This window comes from Bison bison, unplaced genomic scaffold, assembly GCF_000754665.1.
Source record: "Bison bison bison isolate TAMUID 2011002044 unplaced genomic scaffold, Bison_UMD1.0 scf7180017864360, whole genome shotgun sequence".
Taxonomy (NCBI): domain Eukaryota; kingdom Metazoa; phylum Chordata; class Mammalia; order Artiodactyla; family Bovidae; genus Bison; species Bison bison.
Window position 1 is genome coordinate 538,611 of NW_011494932.1, and position 18,771 is coordinate 557,381.

An 18,771-nucleotide genomic window follows, 5' to 3' on the forward strand; every position below is an offset into this window, starting at 1 on the left:
GAAGCCCTTTGTAAGACTCAGCAGGAAACAGACCCTGCTAGTAGCCACTTTTAGCTTCTGACAATGTTTTGTATCATTTTTTCAGTCCACCTCCTTCGCCAAAGCGGCTCCTCGGCCCTTGGTTAGCTTTGGGATAATTTTTACCGTGAGTCTATGAAATAATAACTTTAGAAAAGCCACGGTAAGTCTCAGAGCTCCCACTGTGGCTGGGGACAGCAGATAAATGGAAATGGAGGAGAAGCAAGCAGGGCAAATACAAAGCAAACTGCGTGGCTCCTGGTTTCACCCCCAGGAAGCCCACTTGCCTTGCAAACTGTAGATTTCTCCAACGCTGCTCTGCCGGGTGATGTGGTGCCAGTAGGCGCTGCGAGGAAGAGAGATCGATTTGGATAACGTCATGGGTTCCGTCAAGCTTGTCTGAAGCTAAAAGAAAAAGAAACTGTGTCTCAGGCTTTACTTAAAATATTCAATTGAAATCGGCTCTTGAAAAAGTTCAGGGTTAAATATGAGTGACATATAATAGACTCTGTTACAGGTTCCTGCATAACATGCTGTTTCAAGATACCACTTTTGCGGGGGGGTGGGGGGAGGGGCTGCGCTGGGCGGGCTTGAAGGATCTTAGTTCCCTGACCGGGGATTGAATCTGGGGCCACCGCAGTGAAAACGCTGAGTCCTAACCACTGGATCGCCAGGGAAGTCCCAAGATCATCATTTTTAAGTAAGGAAAGTCGTGACTTAAAAAAAGATGAAATGAACACTTGTAAACAATTAATCTCATTAATTCAGAAAGGAATGAAAAGATGAAAGACCGATTCCAAGAATTCAAGGAGCTTACAGTCTGTCAGGAACGCGGGTGAAGAACCACAGTGGTGATCCATTCTATTCCACCAGACAAGTTTATCTGCATTTCTATAAGCAAGAACTACCTGCATGACTATCAGCGCTCTACAGTTTACTGGACTGTAAAATAACTCAACAAATGGAGGTGCAACCCCTGTCAGAAACAGGTGCCCAAAATAGCGGCAAACGCAAGACAGCATTTCCTTTTCACCCGTTTGAGTGTCTGTTGGGCTGCACCCCCAGAGCTATTCTAGGCTGAAGAAAGAGCCCGGAGTCAGAGACATCAGTGGTTTAAAGGCCACGGTCCCCAACCTTTTTGGCACCAGGACCAATTTCCTGGAAGAGAATTTTCCCACAGATGGGGTGGGGCGGATGGTTTGGGGATGGTTCAAATACATTTATTGTGCACTTTATTTCTATAGTTATTACAACAGCTCCATCTCAGAGCATCAGGCATTTGATCCCAGAGGTTGGGGGGCCCTGGTTTAATGGATGGGGAAGCTCACATGCTGGAAGCAAGGTCCTGGAGCGAGGCCCCACCGTGTGTGGTGAACACAGCAGCAGTGTTTGCTGGGGAGGGGGCGGAGGTTGCCAGTTACAGTGGGATGGATGTCAGGAGGGCTCGTTAGTTACCAGGGCAACCAGCAGAGGCTCCAGAGGCTTCTTAGCACCCCTTTGATTAGAGCAAGCACAGGGGGCGGGGGGCCGCTGGGGGGAGTGTCCCAGTTGACTCTAGTGGTAAAGAACCCATCTGCCAAGGCAGGAGACTCAGGTTCCATCCCTGGGTTGGGAAGATTCCCTGGAGGGCATGGTAACCCACTCCAGTATTCTTCCCTGGTGAATTTCCACCCTCCATAGGGTCACAAAGGGTCGGACAAAACTGAAGTGACTTAGCACGGGGCCTGGGGCAAGTGCTTAGGCAGGTCAGTTATGTGAGCAGGTTGTAGGTGAAGCAGACACCAGCCAGGCAGGGGACGGACAGAGACCAAGAGGACAGCCATGCTGAGGGGCCTGACCACACAGCATTGTACGTTGTTCCTGACACCCGCTCCCAGCCTCGCCCAATGGCTCCTTCCTCAAACAGACCTTATTCCTCACTCTTTCAATAGAAAAAGTGCTTTCCCTGAGAAGTTCTGTGATACAAGGGTGGTGCCTGCCTGGGTGCTCAGTTGCTTCAGTCGTATCTGACTCTCTGTGACCCCATGGACTGTAGCCCACCAGGCTCCTCTGTCCATGTGATTCTCCAGGCAAGAATACTGGAGTGGGTTGCCCTGCCCTCCTCAAAGGGGTGGTATCTTTTCTTATTTGAAAGATAAACTTCAGGTTAGCGACAGAGATCCACACAACATCACATCAGGTGATGCTCAGACACATGATTATTTCAAAGAGAATGATACTTTATATTGCATTTTTAAGAAGAAATTCATTGTTATTGATTCACAGTATTTTCTTTAGAAGTCCTAGAAATGGTTTTGTTTGGCCTTGGCGCACATTTCTCTGATGTAATCTGAGCCAATGTGCACTTTCTGACAATGGGTGATCCTCTAATTAATAACACGGCACATGTCCCCTTTATTTAGTGACTGACTCCTGGCAAAACTGGGAGTCATAAGGTCACCTTGGAGTCTCATTTGCTCGCTGGTGGGGGACCCTGCCCCGTGCGGCTCGTATGTCTGCATCCAGAGTCGCTGCCCTTCCGAGAGGGTGCCGTCCAGGGTCCCTGATATGATGTTAATAATAGGGCCTTAAAGCTACATAAAACTAGGAGGGTTTTAAATTTTAACTAAAGATGAAGCCATAGGATTGGAACGTATTTGTTTGATTTCACTTTTTAGTAGGGAGGCATTTCTAGAACTGCTGTATCTTGCCACAGAAGTGCCCTACTTGGTGAATCTGAGAGTCTAACTCTCTTGAAGGTCTGTTTCTTTTTTTTAAAGGATGGTTCCAAACATAGCAACACTGCAGCCAATTTTTCAAAATTTGCTCTATTTCAAAATTTTTCTTTTTTATTATGAAATGGGTATACTAATACACTGACACCCCACGGTTGGTAGATAGGGGGTGTAAGTGCCGTGCTAAGTCCCTTCAGTCGTGTCCAACGCTTTGCGACCCCATGGGCTTCCCTGGTGACTCAAATGGTAAAGAATTTGAAGCAGCTGCCATGTGGGAGACCCGGGTTCGATCCCTGGGTTGGGAAGATCCCCTGGAGAAGGGAATGGCAACTCACTCCAGTATTCATGCCTGGAGAATCCCATGGACAGAGGAGCCTGGCGGGTCACAGTCCATGGGGTTGCAGAGTCGGATAAGACTGAAGCACTCGAAAGTGAAAGTGTTAGTCCCTCAGCCGTGTCTGACTCTTTTGGGACCCCGTGGACTATACCCGCCAGGCTCCTCCATCCATGGGATTCTCCAGACAAGAATACTAGAATGGGCTGCCATGTGCTTCTCCAGGGCATCTTCCCAACCCAGAGATTGAACCCCTGTTTCTTAAGTCTCCTGCAGTGACAGGCGGGTTATTTACCACTAACGCCACCTGGGCTGTTAGGGAGAAGCCAAAATGTCTGGGTTGCAGAAGGGCAGGGGAGGACTGAAGACCACTGCAGATTATTGGAAAGCCTGCATTCAGAAACGGGGCTTCTAGGTTCCAATCTTACGCCTGGGCTGGCTGGCGACTGCTCTGACTGATAAGGTCTGGTACTGTGACACTGTCTGTTTCCAGCATGCCCTTTAAGACCCTGAAGGCAGCCTCTTCTTGCCTCCCTTGTTCTGAGTCACCAGGTGAGCATCACTGCTCTGAGGCTGCCATGGGCTGAGGAAGCCCTGGCTCACTGTGTCCCAGGCCATGTAAATCGAGGTTTGATTCCCAGAAATCCAACCATTTTCCTGGACTGGAAAATCCAAGTCCAGGAAAATTCAGGGATTTGCTTGAGGTAAAATCCTGCATGCAGAACCCACAACAGAAAACAGTTCTCCAGACTTCTGAGTCCACTGCTCTTTATCCTATTTACATGCTGATCTCTCCTGGGAAGGCGAGCTTCCTCCTGCACGAATGACAACATGTGACAACACAGCCTTGTGCTTTGAGAGGATCTTTGCTGCCAAGAAGCAGCAGGAAGGGCCTGACCACTGATGTGATTTTTGTGAACGTACAGGCTCCCAGCACCTCTTCCCATTTTACTAACAATATTATCCAGCTTACGCCACTGCCTCCTGCAATTTCCCTTCACTGTTCTGGGACCCTTCTGGCCCTTGTGATAAAACTTAATGTTTATTTGTGTTCACCTACATAAAATTTATGTGTATTTTTTAAAAAAACTGTTAAAAATCCAATTTTCCTTTTGTGCTGACTCTCTCTAATTATTGCCTTGAACTTAAAAAATCATATTAGGACTCGAGACACAAATCTATGTGATTGGGAGAGAAGAAAGTCACCATTTATAGACGAGCAGTTAGGAGTCATTCTCTATGTGCCTTGACCTATGCAAATTGGTTTCACAGGTTATCTCCACATAAATTATCAACAAATGTGCCATCTGACTTTTATAGATAAGGGAAATGGGGCTCTGGAAGGTCATGGGACTTGTTCACGGTGCCAGCCAGTGGGCGATGCCCCTGGGGCTTGGAGCCCATGACGTCCTGCCCTCTTTACCACAGTTCATTGTAAAATAATTGATTGGAAACTTCCTATTCAAAAAGCAGGTAAGATGAGAATTACACCAGTTGGGTCAATTCCACTGGACTGAGGTAGGAATGTTAGTACCTCTCTCCTATGTTCAAAAATAGAAGACCATGATTTGTGCAGCAGAGTCACAGAGCTAAGTCTACTGGCTTTGTGGTCCACAACTTGTTATCAAAGATCAACACCACAGTTGCCTAGCCATTTGATTTCAGGCAAGGTATGTAAACTTTTTTTTTTCCCCCAAGATTCAATTTTTCCTTATCTCTAAATTAAAGATAAGACACATTAATATAATGTGCCTTCAGTGTTGTGAATATCTTATAAGATGATGCTTTTAGTATGAAAAGCACACTCATGTCCAAAGTGCTCAGAAAAGACGACCGATCTAAGAGCTCAATAGAAGTAAAAAAACTCATTCTACCCTCTCCTTGCCCTGCTCTATTTGTAAGTCCATAGACATGCAGCTTATCAGAAACACATAACCCAATCAAAAAATGGGTGTAAGACCTAAACAGACATTTCTCCAACAAAGACATACAGATGGCCAACATACATAAAAAAAGATGCTCAACATCGCTCATTATTCGAGAACTGCAAATCAAAACTACAGTGAGGTATCACCTCACACCCATGAAAATGGTCATCATCAAAAAATGACAAACAATACATGCTGGGAAGGGTGTGGAGATAAAGGGAAAACCATCTTGCACAGTTGGTAGGAATGGAAATTGATACAGCCACTCTGGAGGATCCTTAAAATACTAGGAATAAAGCTACCATATGACCCAGTAATCCCACTACTGGGCATGTACCCCGAGAAAACCAGTCTTCAAAAAGACACAGCTTCTCTGTATGATGAAGAGAGTTAAAACATGCCTCACATGGGCAGATATGCAGACCAGGCCCTGGTTTGTCTGAGACAAGGGGAATGGGTGTGGAAACCCTGTAGATGAGACGCACAGAAGATATCCAGGTGGTGGGGCCGAGTGTTCATGTGACATGGGACATGCAGGTCAGCATAAGAAAAAAACACACTGCTTCATAAGGAAAAGCTCAACACCAGGGCACTCCCTCAAGAACAGTTAGTTTTATTTGTTCTTGGAAAAGAGCTCATGAAACTCGAAAGCTGCACAGAAATCGAAGCCCAGGAGACCATACGCCAGCCAAGCTTGGAACTGTTAGGATTCATTCAGACAGTCCTCTGAAGTTGGAAAGTTTATGGATGATTGGTTTCTCACAGACTTGACTTAATTCTCAATAGGGGACACTCTTAATCTTCCATTTTATTCAACATAAATGGGGAAAAAATAGAATATACCTTGCTGAGTATAAATGCTCACAAATAAAATGTAGTTTATATGGTCATGTATTGGAAGTTGTTAGGTGACGTTTAAAATTGGACTTTGTGAGATAGTATTTTCATTAATTTGAAACAAAATAGATGTCATCAGTACATATTTTAAACTGCATATTGACCAAAATACTTTCACAGAATGTGAAAAAAAGCTGGACTTTGGAGTAACATCAGAAATTATTACAAACATCTACATAAATACTTTGAATGCCACTCTAACCTGTACTCAGTAAAGTTTTTTTTTTTAATGTTTATCAGCTTGCATCTTCTGCCTCCTTTTTTTTTATGGCATTTTGTTGTTGTGTTTTATTTTATCTGTTTATCTTTAGGCCATGCCATGCAGCACATGAGATCTTAGTTCCCCAACAGGGATGGGATCCGTGCTCCTGCTGTGGGAGCACCCAGTCTTAATCTCAGGCTCACCAGGGAAGTCTCAGTAATGCTTTTAAGAATATATATTCTTTATCTATCTATCATCTGTAAGCAGATACATTTACAGAGCTACCCTTGAATCCAAGGAATATGATGAATAAATTAAATTAAAACATTAATTAAACATTAAATTTCATAGGTGTTTTAAATAAAAGTTTTGCTGTCATTTGATTTTGACGTATATAGAGGCTGTAATATGTGTATGTAATTAATTTCCAGTGTATGCATACAGTGAATTCTGGGATGAACTTTAGTGGTGGTTATAAAATTTTACCCATTTAAAATGAAAGGTTTTCCTTTTGCCATGTTATGAATTACCTCATAATTATTGAGCTTTCACTAAAGACCAGGTGGTAGTCTAACCCTCTGAAGTAGATATTATTGCTCCTCCTTCCTTCTTTTAAGAAGAGGTAGCCAAGGCACAGGAGAGCCTAGAGGAGCTACTACACATTCAAGGTCAGGAGGGGCGGCGATGAGGAGACACCCCTCATCCAAGGTAAGAGAAACCCAAGTAAGACGGTAGGTGTTGAAAGAGGGAATCAGAGGGCAGACACACTGAAACCATAATCACAGAAAACTAGTCAATCTAATCACACTAGGACCACAGCCTTGTCTAACTCAATGAAACTAAGCCATGCCCTGTGGGGCCACCCAAGACGGGTGAGTCATGGTGGAGAGGTCTGACAGAATGTGGTCCACTGGGGAAGGGAATGGCAAACTACTTCAGTATTCTTGCCTTGAGAACCCCATGAACAGTATGAAAAGGCAAATGATACGATACTGAAAGAGGAACTCCCCAGGTCAGCAGGTGCCCAATATGCTACTGGAGATCAGTGGAGAAATAACTCCAGAAAGAATGAAGGGATGGAGCCAAAGCAAAAACAATACCCAGTTGTGGATGTGACTGGTGATGGAAGCAAGGTCTGATGCTGTAAAGAGCAATATTGCATAGGAACCCGGAGTGTTAGGTCCATGAATCAAGGTAAATTGGAAGTGGTCAAACAGGAGATGGCAAGAGTAAACATCAACATTCTAGGAATCAGCGAACTAAAATGGACGGGAATGGGTGAATTTAACTCAGATGACCATTATATCTACTACTGCAGGCAGGAATCCCTTAGAAGAAATGGAGTAGCCATCATGGTCAACAAAAGAGTCCGAAATGCAGTGAGTGAGTGAGTGAGTGAAGTCGCTCAGTCGTGTCCAACTCTTTGTGACCCCGTGGACTGCAGCCCCCCAGGCTCCTCCATCCATGGAATTCTCCAGGCAAGAATACTGGAGTGGGCTGCCATTTCCTTCTCCAGGGGATCTTCCTAACCCAGGGATCGAACCCAAGTCTCCTGCATTACAGGCAGATGCTTTAACCTCAGAGCCATCAGAGTGGGTACTTTGAATATATTCAATTAAATTATATTATTTGAATATATATTGAATATATTCAATCAAGAATATATTCAGTGAAGAATAGCAAGAAGAGATAAGAAAGGCTTCCTCAGCAATCAATGCAAAGAAATAGAGGAAAACAACAGAATGGGAAAGACTAGAGATCTCTTCAAGAAAATTAGAGATACCAAGGGAACATTTCATGCAAAGATGGGCTCTATAAGGGACAGAAATGGAATGGACCTAACAGAAGCAGAAGATATTAAGAAGAGGTGGCAAGAATACACAGAAGAACTGTACAAAAAAGATCTTCACGACCAAGATAATCACGATGGTATGATCACTCACCTAGAGCCAGACATCCTGGAATGTGAAGTCAAGTGGGCCTTAGAAAGCATCACTATGAACAAAGCTAGTGGAGGTGATGGAATTCCAGTGGAGCTCTTTCAAATCCTGAAAGATGATGCTGTGAAAGTGCTGCACTCAATATGCCAGCAAATTTGGAAAACTCAGCAGTGGCCACAGGACTGGAAAAGGTCAGTTTTCATTCCAATCCCAAAGAAAGGCAATGCCAAAGAATGCTCAAACTACCGTACAATTGCACTCATTTCACACACTAGTAAAGTAATGCTCAAAATTCTCCAAGCCAGGCTTCAGCAATACATGAATCGTGAACTTCCAGATGTTTAAGCTGGATTTAGAAAAAGAAGAGGAACCAGACATCAAATTGCCAACATCCACTGTATTATCGAAAAAGCAAGAGAGTTCCAGAAAAACATCTATTTCTGCTTTATTGACTATGCCAAAGTCTTTGACTGTGTGGATCATAATAAACTGTGGAAAATTCTGAAAGAGATGGGAATACCAGACCACCTGACTTGCCTCCCGAGAAACCTGTATGCAGGTCAGGAAGCAACAGTTAGAACTGGGCATGGAACAACAGACTGGTTCCAAATAGGAAAAGGAGTACGTCAAGGCTGTATATTGTCACCCTGCTTATTTAACTTATATGCAGAGTACATCATGAGAAATGCTGGGCTGGAAGAAGCCCAAGCTGGAATCAAGCTTGCCGGGAGAAATATCAATAACCTCAGATATGCAGATGACACCACCCTTATGGCAGAAAGTGAAGAGGAACTAAAAAGCCTCTTGATGGAAGTGAAAGAAGAGAGTGAAAAAGTTGGCTTAAAGCTCAACATTCAGAAAACAAAGATCATGGCATCTGGTCCCATCACTTCATGGCAAATAGATGGGGAAACAGTGGAAACAGTGTCAGGCTTTATCTTTTTGGGCTCCAAAATCACTGCAGATGGTGACTGCAGCCATGAAATTAAAAGACGCTTACTCCTTGGAAGGAAAGTTGTGACCAACCTAGATAGCATATTGAAAAACAGAGACATTACTTTGTCAACAAAGGTCTGTCTAGTAAAGGCTATGGTTTTTCCAGTGGTCATGTATGGATGCGAGAGCTGGACTGTGAAGAAAGCTGAGTGCCGAAGAATTGATGCTTTTGAACTGTGGTGTTGGCGAAGACTCTTGAGAGTCCCTTGGACTGCAAGGAGATCCAACCAGTCCATTCTAAAGGAGATCAGCCCTGGGTGTTGTTTGGAAGGAATGATGCTAAAGCTGAAACTCCAGTACTTTGGCCACCTCATGTGAAGAGTTGACTCATTGGAAAAGACTCTGATGCTGGGAGGGATTGGGGGCAGGAGGAGAAGGGGACGACAGAGGATGAGATGGCTGTATGGCTGTATCACTGACTCGATGGACGTGAGTTTGAGTGAACTCTGGGAGTTGGTGATGGACAGGGAGGCCTGGCGTGCTGCGATTCATGGGGTTGCAAAGAGTCAGACACGACTGAGTGACTGAAATGAACTGAACTGAAATGAAACTGAGCCAAGGCACAGAGAAGGTAAGTGACTTGCAGGAGGTCACACAGCTCTGCTGGTCTTTCCCTAGAGTCTCCCTGGTTACCAACCATGCTGTGCAGCTTCCACATAGTGTGTGTGCATCCAGGGATTGACAACTATGCTCACATTCTTTAAATGTAGCCTTAAAGATCTTCTCATGAAATTCTTACATCAATTTCTTAGATTTTAGTTTGTCCCTACTGGCCTACTCCCCCATACCCATTTTATAGCATTGTCTCAAAGAGGACTTCGTCTGATTCTTTGGGTTGTATGCATATATGTCATATATGTCTGTATGCTGAGTCATTTTGACTGACTTTTGAAATCTGTTTTTTTTTTTTTTTTTCCCTCTTTTAAGGAAATTACTCTTGTAATTCAGCTTTCCTGGTGGCTCACTGGTAAAGAATCTGCCTGTCAAGCAGGAGACTTGGGTTCGATCCCTGGGTTGCAAAGATCTGGAGAAGGAAATGGCAACCCACTCCAGTATTCTTGCTTGGAGAATCCCGTGGACAAGAGGAGCCTGGTGGGCTACAGTCCCCAGGCTCGAAAAGAGTTGGACACGACTCAGTGATGAAACAACAACACTCCTTAATTGCCAAGAGCAGATTGTATGCCTCTGAATAAGTAAGAGTACTATCGTTTAAAGAAATGAAAAAAGAACGATATTTGTAGATTTCTCTGCTGCTGCTGCTGCTAAGTCGCTTCAGTTGTGTCCCACTCTAGCGACCCCATGGACTGCAGCCTACAAGGCTCCTCTGTGCACGGGATTTTCTAGGCAAAAGTACTGGAGTGGGATGCCATTGTCTTTTCCGAGATTTCTCTACTATTGTTCTATTCTAGCAATATAAATAAAAGAAACAAAATTGTGTCTTTTAAACACAGTTGAACTTTTTAATGTTAGACATTAATTTTCCTTATACCTTATCAATTGTAATCAAGTTGATTATATGTTATATACATATATATGATATATAATATATTTTTTGAAGTGACATCTAGAGTCATAGCAACTTCTAAAGAAAAAAAAAACACACAATCTAAATAAAATTTTGACCATTACACTATGTCTCAGCATGATGTATTAGAAAAATTACATACTGCCTTCCTGTCATTTCCATCTCATTTGTGTATTTATTGCAGATATAAATTAGTATTTTCTTTGTTTTTGTTTAGAAACTAATTTTCCTTTAGTGTTTTGAAACATCAGGAACGCAGGCCCATGTTAGTTATCAACTATAATAATTTGTCCTAACTGAGCTTGTGTTAGTTTAATCAGTGTCAGCCAATCAGTAAAAGCAAATTTCACAAAAATGCAAACAGCCTTTCCCAGCAGGGAACTGGTCATTGTCAGTAATAATGAAGGCTCTTTTCTGCTGGTTAATAATTGATAATACTGAGCAAGAGAGTCAAGAATAGAACTTTGAAGAAAGAATTCATAAGCAGATATTCCTATATTTTGGTAGTAACATACCATTTGCCATCATAAATCACACATTATAGAATTTCATAGCCTACTATGACTAAACCTAGAAAAGAGATTGCAAAAAATGTTAACATTTTCCTGTCTATAGCTCATAAGATTATTTTGCTTCCAAATTCTTCACTTTTTCAGTATGGGAGAACTAGTTTTTTTTTTTTTTTTTCCCCATAGCTGATAGAGATTCACATAAAATGTGGGTATGAAGAATGCTGTCACTCAAAAGAAAGCCAAACTGCCCAGGACAGGTCCCATTCTGGAAGCTTTCCTATTTCTTCAAAATTTATAAATGGGCACATGGTACTCCTCGCCTTGTTAGACAGGGACTCGAAAGGAACTGAAAGATGTAATTTAGTGACAGTTGGGAATAACAGCTCTGAGTCTTCAGAATACTTACGACAAGTATTATGGTATTTTATACACTCCAGGATGCCATCATTAGAAAGACACATGATTTTATGGAGCACTAGGGAAGAACAGAGCTGCTAATTAAACCGTTAACTCTCATCTGACTTGAGAGACACTAAACTGTGGAAAAGATACCCAGCTTGGAATTCATGCCATGGAATAGCATTTCCTTGGTCATAGAGCTATTTAGACAAGAACTATTTCATAGGCTGGTAGCAGTCAATACTTGGGTAAGATCTGTGATCATGTATAAATCTGGAAGGGCAAATACACTAACTTTGAATCGGAGTCTAAGTCAGTTGTACGTGAAACCAGCTTCGTTCTCCCCTCTCCCCTTGCCCTCCTCTGAGGCAGGCGGCATTAGACCTAGTACATGCCAATGGGGTGGCTGGAGAGGCAGACAGTGCTGCCTTCTCACCAGAAATTTCTGTTCATCTTACATTATAAAATGGAAATAAGATGATTTGTTTTTAAATGCTTACTGTTCAAAAGGCTTACTGTTTGGGGAACGGTAAAAGTTTCCAGTTTGTTAAATGTGTGACTTTAACTCTCTTTTATTTCTAGTAACAAATCAAGTAAAATGACAGATCTTAGAGAAAGAAAACTATTTGTTTTCTAGGAAGGACATTCTGCTTGAGACTTTTGTTGTTTTTCTCCATCCACTGGAGCTTCGGAAGACCACAGAAGTGACAGTTTTGGACAGCAGCCCCTTTAAGCCTGCCCGTGGTGTTTTTTAGGCATTACCTGTGGTTTGCTATCTTGCTCGTATTTCAACAGCCCCGATGCTGTTTGTCCTTAAATTGTGCACAGAGCTTTTCAGGTGACGAGGAAGCAAGAATGACTGAAAACAGGAGCATTCCAGACACTATGTTTTTAAAGGACAAACTGTAACTTTTGTTATAGGGGGTTCTTTGCTTTTAAATCACTTACATTGTTATGAAGTTAGAAATGACTGAGGACAATCCCCCCTTCCTTCACTTAGTTTTGATAAACTATAAGGAAAACCTGTGTTTTAAAAATTCCATTTATGTCTTCTCATCACATCCCTGTGGACATTTCATAGCACTTGTAAAGCTTAAGAACATACAAAGCAAATTAAAACAAGAAGTTTCTTTCATATTATTTGTGTTTGTGTGCATAGTATTGTATGTGTATGTGTGTAACAGATCCATTGAAATCCAAAAGTAAATTATTTCAGGGCCTTTGAGGTCTTGTCGATGATGAAGTCAGCCCACACTCACCCTCCACGGGCAGGGCCATGCAAGCACCTTTGAGATGTGTGTTCTGATGAATGGTTGTTATCACCGAAACAATGAAAACTTTCTGAAAATGTTGCACATGCAAAGTAGAGCACCTTTGTTTTTGACAACAGACTTAGAAGAACTTGGAGTGTTTTATCTAAGATTATGACCTCCATAAAACAGAAACAAATTCGAGAGGTGCCATTGGTTTAAATACAATGGTGGGAAGATTTGGGAGAATGGCATTGAAACATGTGAAACGTCATGTATGAAACGAGATGCCAGTCCAGGTTCAATGCACGATGCTGGATGCTTGGGGCTAGTGCACTGGGACGACCCAGAGGGATGGTGTGGGGAGGGAGGAGGGAGGAGGGTTCAGGATGGGGAACACATGTATACTAATTAAATAATTTTCTATTAAAGATAAAAAAAAAAAAGAAAAACAAAATTTTCCCTGCATTCTCAAATAATTTGAAAGTTGGTAGTCACACTTTTTCACCCGATTTAAGCCACTGCATGATCAAAGATGCCCCGAGCCTGCTATTTTAATATCTGTCCCCTTCCCCTTCCATCTTCGAGCACCCACATCTACGGTGTACCCCGATCCTGGCTTCCACTGCCTGAGATCTCAGTCAGTGGACCTTCCATCTGTACCATCCCTGTCAGAGCAATAGCCTCCCTCCTCTCCCCTTGCTTCTCAGTGTTACAGGATAAGACAAAGTACAACCGCATCAAAGCAAAGGTGAATTACATTTGGTGTTGCAAATCTTTTGGCACAAGGTACAGGTGTGCTTGAAAGGGACGAACATATACTGAGCTGCTGCTGCTGCTGAGTCGCGGCAGTCGTGTCCGACTCTGTGCGACCCCATAGACTGCAGCCCACCAGGCTCCGCCATCCCTGGGATTCTCCAGGCAAGAACACTGGAGTGGGTTGCCATTTCCTTCTCCAATGCATGAAAGTGAAAAGTGAAAGTGACGTCTCTCAGTCGAGTCTGACTCTTAGCGACCCCATGGACTGCAGCCTACCAGGCTCCTCCATCCATGGGATTTTCCAGGCAAGAATATTGGAGTGGGGTGCCATTGCCTTCTCCTGGGAACAAAAATATCGTGTCTTCACCACCACTGCAGATCTTGAAATTACTCAACATCACCATCATAATAATGAACCTTTCACAGTACCTCCTGTGTGCCAGGTCTGTTCTCAGCACTTTGTATGTATTAGTGCACAGATACCTCATTACAACCAAATCAGTAGAACAATTCTATACTCATTCTACAGACAGAGGAAAATGAGACATTTAGAGGTTAAATGAGCTGCTCAAGATTACACAGCCCATGAGTAGGAGAACCAGAATGGGAAGCCAGTACACTGCGTGCCGTCCTTACTGCAGACAATTACGGTTGCCTGGAAGAGTGCTTGGACTCTCCTTTGTGAAAATACTGTTTAAGAGCCTCTACTTAGGAGCATTTTGCCTGCTCAGAACAACCAGAAGTAAAGAAGAACTACACCTGTTGACGAATAGCAAATGACCTCACAGTTGTTAATTTTAGCTGAAAATGATCACTAGCAGATTATAAATATGGGCTGAAAATGATTATGCAAGCTACTCAAATAATTTGAAATTTGGCAGTTACATTTTTTTCTCAAAATTTAAGCCATTAGAAAAATGTCATATTAATTAGATAATTATTAAAATAATTTAAATTTAACTTAAATCTTTCTAGAGACTAAATCCTACCAACCTCCTGGTGGTGCTTCATCAATTAATCCCATAGTCTTATATTAATAATCCTCTTTATGTTCTTGCTACTCTTTTACCTCCTACTGAAGGCCAAGTGGAAGCGTGACTTGCACTTGCCACCCTTAGATATTAGGAAGGCTCTTTAAACCATATCTTGGATACAGAGACAAAAATGTATATGTAGTATTGACAAAATTTGAAATGTATTATGAATAATGTAAAATCATTTCTTAAACCACTTTGTTTTCTTACATTTAAAAGATAATTTTACATTTCAAGTTATTATGTATTTGAAATTTTTTAAAGTCCAAATAAAATAATACTAGATAGAAAGCCCCATAGTCTTTTAATGGAATAGAATTATGAGTATTTTTCTGGGTAGTTACCCACCTATTTATCAAAACTCCACTTTTGTCTTTTCATAGATGGGTTCTAATGCATCCCTATCAATTCTGCAGTAAGACAATATTGATCTCTTTTGATGATCAATGACCAATAATAATTCTTTTGTTTGCTTTTCAAAGAAGTTAGTAGTAAAGCTTATATTGTTTTTCAGATACTTGCAAATTTTGCTATTTCAGATTCTTTATGAAATTATTTCTAAGCTTCACCTCAAAAGTATAGCATAGTTCCAGGACAGGATAACAGACACCTGGTAAACAGTGTAAGTGCCTTCTGCAAACATTTTAGTATTGGCTCTGAAACATGGACAGAAAGAGCTAGAAGTTTCAGAGAATCTAAAATAAATACAAAGAGAGAAAGAAAAATTGAATGCTTTCTGGTAGAAACCTATTTTCCTTGTTATTGTGGGTCTACATTCGCATCTCTGATTGTCTGGCTATGTGTGGAGATATGCAGACGGCACCACTCCCTGTTTGACTCTTTGAGCACTCCATCCCTCTTTGGGTAACCATGGCAACAGGTCATAGGTACATACACAAAGTGCATGGCTCCCTGCAGCGGCCACAAACAGCTTCTTTTGTCATAAGCTGAATAGAATATTTGAGAGATGAGGTTCGGTAATTGGGACAAGCTCTCAGGGCCACGGGTGGGAGTGAACACTGAGGCGCTGTCCTGAATGGACCCACATATACACGATGCGCATTGGAGCTCAGTGACATTCATTTCCAAGCTGTTAGGTTACCAAGGAAGGGGCCTTACCCGGGCCTTCTGCTCCATTTCTAGCATTAATCTCTCATGCTGCTCAGCTATGGCCAGTGTCGCAGAATGGACCTTCTGATAGATCATTTCTCCTTCCCTTGTTTGAAAAGTGAACAGGCCTTCTCCTGTGTCACACATTCTGTGAGGACAGAGACAGGGAAACAGATGGGTCTTCATGTGCTCAAGTGCGCAACAGTTCTCCTCGCCCTGTAACCCCCTCCGCCTTGACCCACACAGACATGAGTGAAGCAGATTCATCCTGGACCAAACCAACCAACCAACCAGCCGGCTAACCAACCGATGTGTCTATAAATGGTGCACGAGGATGAAGCTAAGGGTGAATATCCATGCACATTTGGAATTTTAAAGATGAAGTGTTCACAGCAGTGTAAAAGCAATTTCAGTTATGACAGTGCATGTCTTACCAATATTTAAAGAATAAAAACAAACTGTTAAGAACCTTCACATTGATATCATAGCACTATCTCCTATGACTTGATAGCTCTTGAAATGTTAAGAACAAAAATCTGCAATTTTATACTCATTGCAGCAGGAACCAAGAAGCAGACTTTAAGGACTTGCGTACATAGGTTGAAGCTTTTATTCAAACTGAAGAATCCTTACATAAATCTCAGTATACACTAAGAGACAACATGGAAGAGAGGAGATTCAACATGGATGTAGGAACATTTGTTTGAACCTTGGCTCAGCCACTTACCAGCAGTGTGACCTTGAGCAAGATAACCCTCCTTTCAAAATCTCCAGCAGGAAAAAATTATAATACACATGTCATAAGATCATTATGACAGTTAACAGATGATACAATATTTTTAGTGTCATTTAGCATGTATTAAGTGCTCAAAAATGTTGGTTATTATTATTTTCATCATAGAGAAAATATGAAACTAATCTCAATATCCACCATAGAGAATCTGTTGATTTAAATATAATATTTTTATCTGATGGACTATTGCAAAGCTATTATCATGTCATTTTTGAGAGCACATAACATTGAAACTCTTTTTCTCCTTTCAGCCATGCCGCATGGCTTGTGAGATCTCAGTTCCCTAACCAGAGATTCAAACCTGGACCACAGCAGTGAAAGCTCAGGATCCTAACCACCTGGCCACCAGGGAACTGCCTAAAATTCTTACAGTGTAAATTCAAGAGGAAAAAAAAATCAGAATACAAATTCCTTTTCAATTATTTAACTATGAGTACTTTTAAAAATGGGGTTTCCTAGGTGGTGCTAGTGGTAAAGAACCCACTTGCCAATGCAGGAGACTTAAGAGACACGAGTTTGATCCCTGGGTCAGGAAGATCCCCTGGAGGAGGAAATGGCAACCCACTCCAGTATTCTTGGCTGGGAAATCACATGGAGAGAGGAGCCTGGCAGGCTACAGTCCCTGGCATTGCAAAGAGTAGGACATGACTGAAACAGCTTAGCACTCATGCACCTTTAAAACAATTTTTTCTTGGAATAAAGCCACTGACAGTTTCTCAGGCAGCAAGATTATGGATATATTTTATTAACCAAGACTAATTTGACTTTATTTTTGGGGGCTCCAAAATCACTGCAGATGGTGACTGCAGCCATGAAATTAAAAGACACTTACCCCTTGGAAGGAAAGTTATGACCAACCTAGATAGCATATTCAAAAGCAGAGACATTACTTTGCCAACAAAGGTCCATCTAGTCAAGGCTATGGTTTTTCCTGTGGTCATGTATGGATGTGAGAGTTGGACTGTGAAGAAGGCTGAGCGCTGAAGAATTGATGCTTTTGAACTGTGGTGTTGGAGAAGACCCTTGGACTGCAAAGAGATCCAACCAGTCTGTCCTAAAGGAGATCAGTCCTGGGTGTTCATTGGAAGGACTGATGTTGAAACTCCAATACTTTGGCCACCTGATGCGAAGAGCTGACTCACTGGAAAAGACCCTGATGCTGGGAAGGATTGGGGGCAGGAGGAAAAGGGGACGACAGAGGATGAGATGGATGGATGGCATCACTGACTCGATGGACATGGGTTTGGGTAAATTCTGGGAGTTGGTGATGGACAGAAGGCCTGGTGTGCTGAGGTTCATGAGGTCTCAAAGAGTCAGACACGACTGAGAAACTGAACTGAACTGAATTCTAAAATAAAAAAATTAATTAATATTTTAAACCAGCTTTTAAAAATAGTTGGAGGCCTTCAGGAAGAGGCACTGAGTATCATTATGATGTTCCCATTCAGACTGGATATTAACAGGACTGCCGTGTTGTTGTTTTCAGGCTGTAACACCAAAAGATTTGCATGAAATACTCATGAGGCCAACTCCCATCTTCCAGCACCAAAGAGATTTTAGATTCCTCTCTGTGATTCTCTGAGGAGTTTTGGTAGAAAATAAATGTCTCAAGAGGCTTTAGAAATTACAGAGGCTGCGACTGCCAGCCCTTAGGGCCCCATAGAGCCAGCACTTAGCTTCTGTGAAAGAGATCTTAATAAAATTCACACAGCGTGAAATGGAAAGTCTGAGGGAAAAATGAAGAGTTTTCACAAAGTGAAACAAATGAGCTTTCTTTGTTGATTCCGAGGAGTAAAGAACTCCAACAGGAGGAGCAGGCAAAGGATTGATAAGTGGTGAGCCCATCTCATTTGAGGTTGAGTTTCGTTCATTGTCACTGGAAAAACACTGCTTATTAGCCTTTGGAAATCAGATAATGAAGATACAAATTGTGATTTTATACCCAGTCACTGAGATGCACAGGTCTAACCCTTTGCCACTTCCTGGGACTTAACTATGCCTAGTGGGGGTGTCTGAAGGCATACAGAAGGGATTGTGGTTTTTTGCCCCCAAACTCTGAAATAAAAATTTCATCCATTGGTCAAGAAACCAGGAATTTGAACACACTGGCTTAAAAAAAAACAGAGAACTTTTGGGTAGAAGATGCTGTTTTCTCAACATAGATACCCAAAGCCAAGCTGAAATTACACTTCTTCAGTACAATTGGCTTAGATTTATGACTTTTGTCAGCAGTGTTGGAATAAACAGTTTACGTTTTTCCTAGTTACTATTTAAAACATTTACTCTTGGGAGTGGTAAGGAACAGATATGATCTTTTTCTTATATGTCTAAACAGTTTTGTGGTAGCAAGCTAGTGCTAG

At 42.0% G+C, this 18,771-nt stretch overlaps 1 protein-coding gene across 1 annotated transcript in view; it reads right to left on the bottom strand.

The window, feature by feature from the left end:
- Positions 1–282: 282 nt before the first annotated feature.
- Positions 283–18,771, bottom strand: part of DOK6 (docking protein 6) — a 193,480-nt gene continuing 174,991 nt past the window's right edge. Inside the window, exons 6-7 of the mRNA XM_010855226.1 lie at positions 15,628–15,766; positions 283–423 (exon numbers count right to left, since the gene is read on the bottom strand). Coding sequence (XP_010853528.1) covers positions 283–423; positions 15,628–15,766 — 280 coding nt within the window. The remainder of the gene's footprint in view (positions 424–15,627; positions 15,767–18,771) is intronic.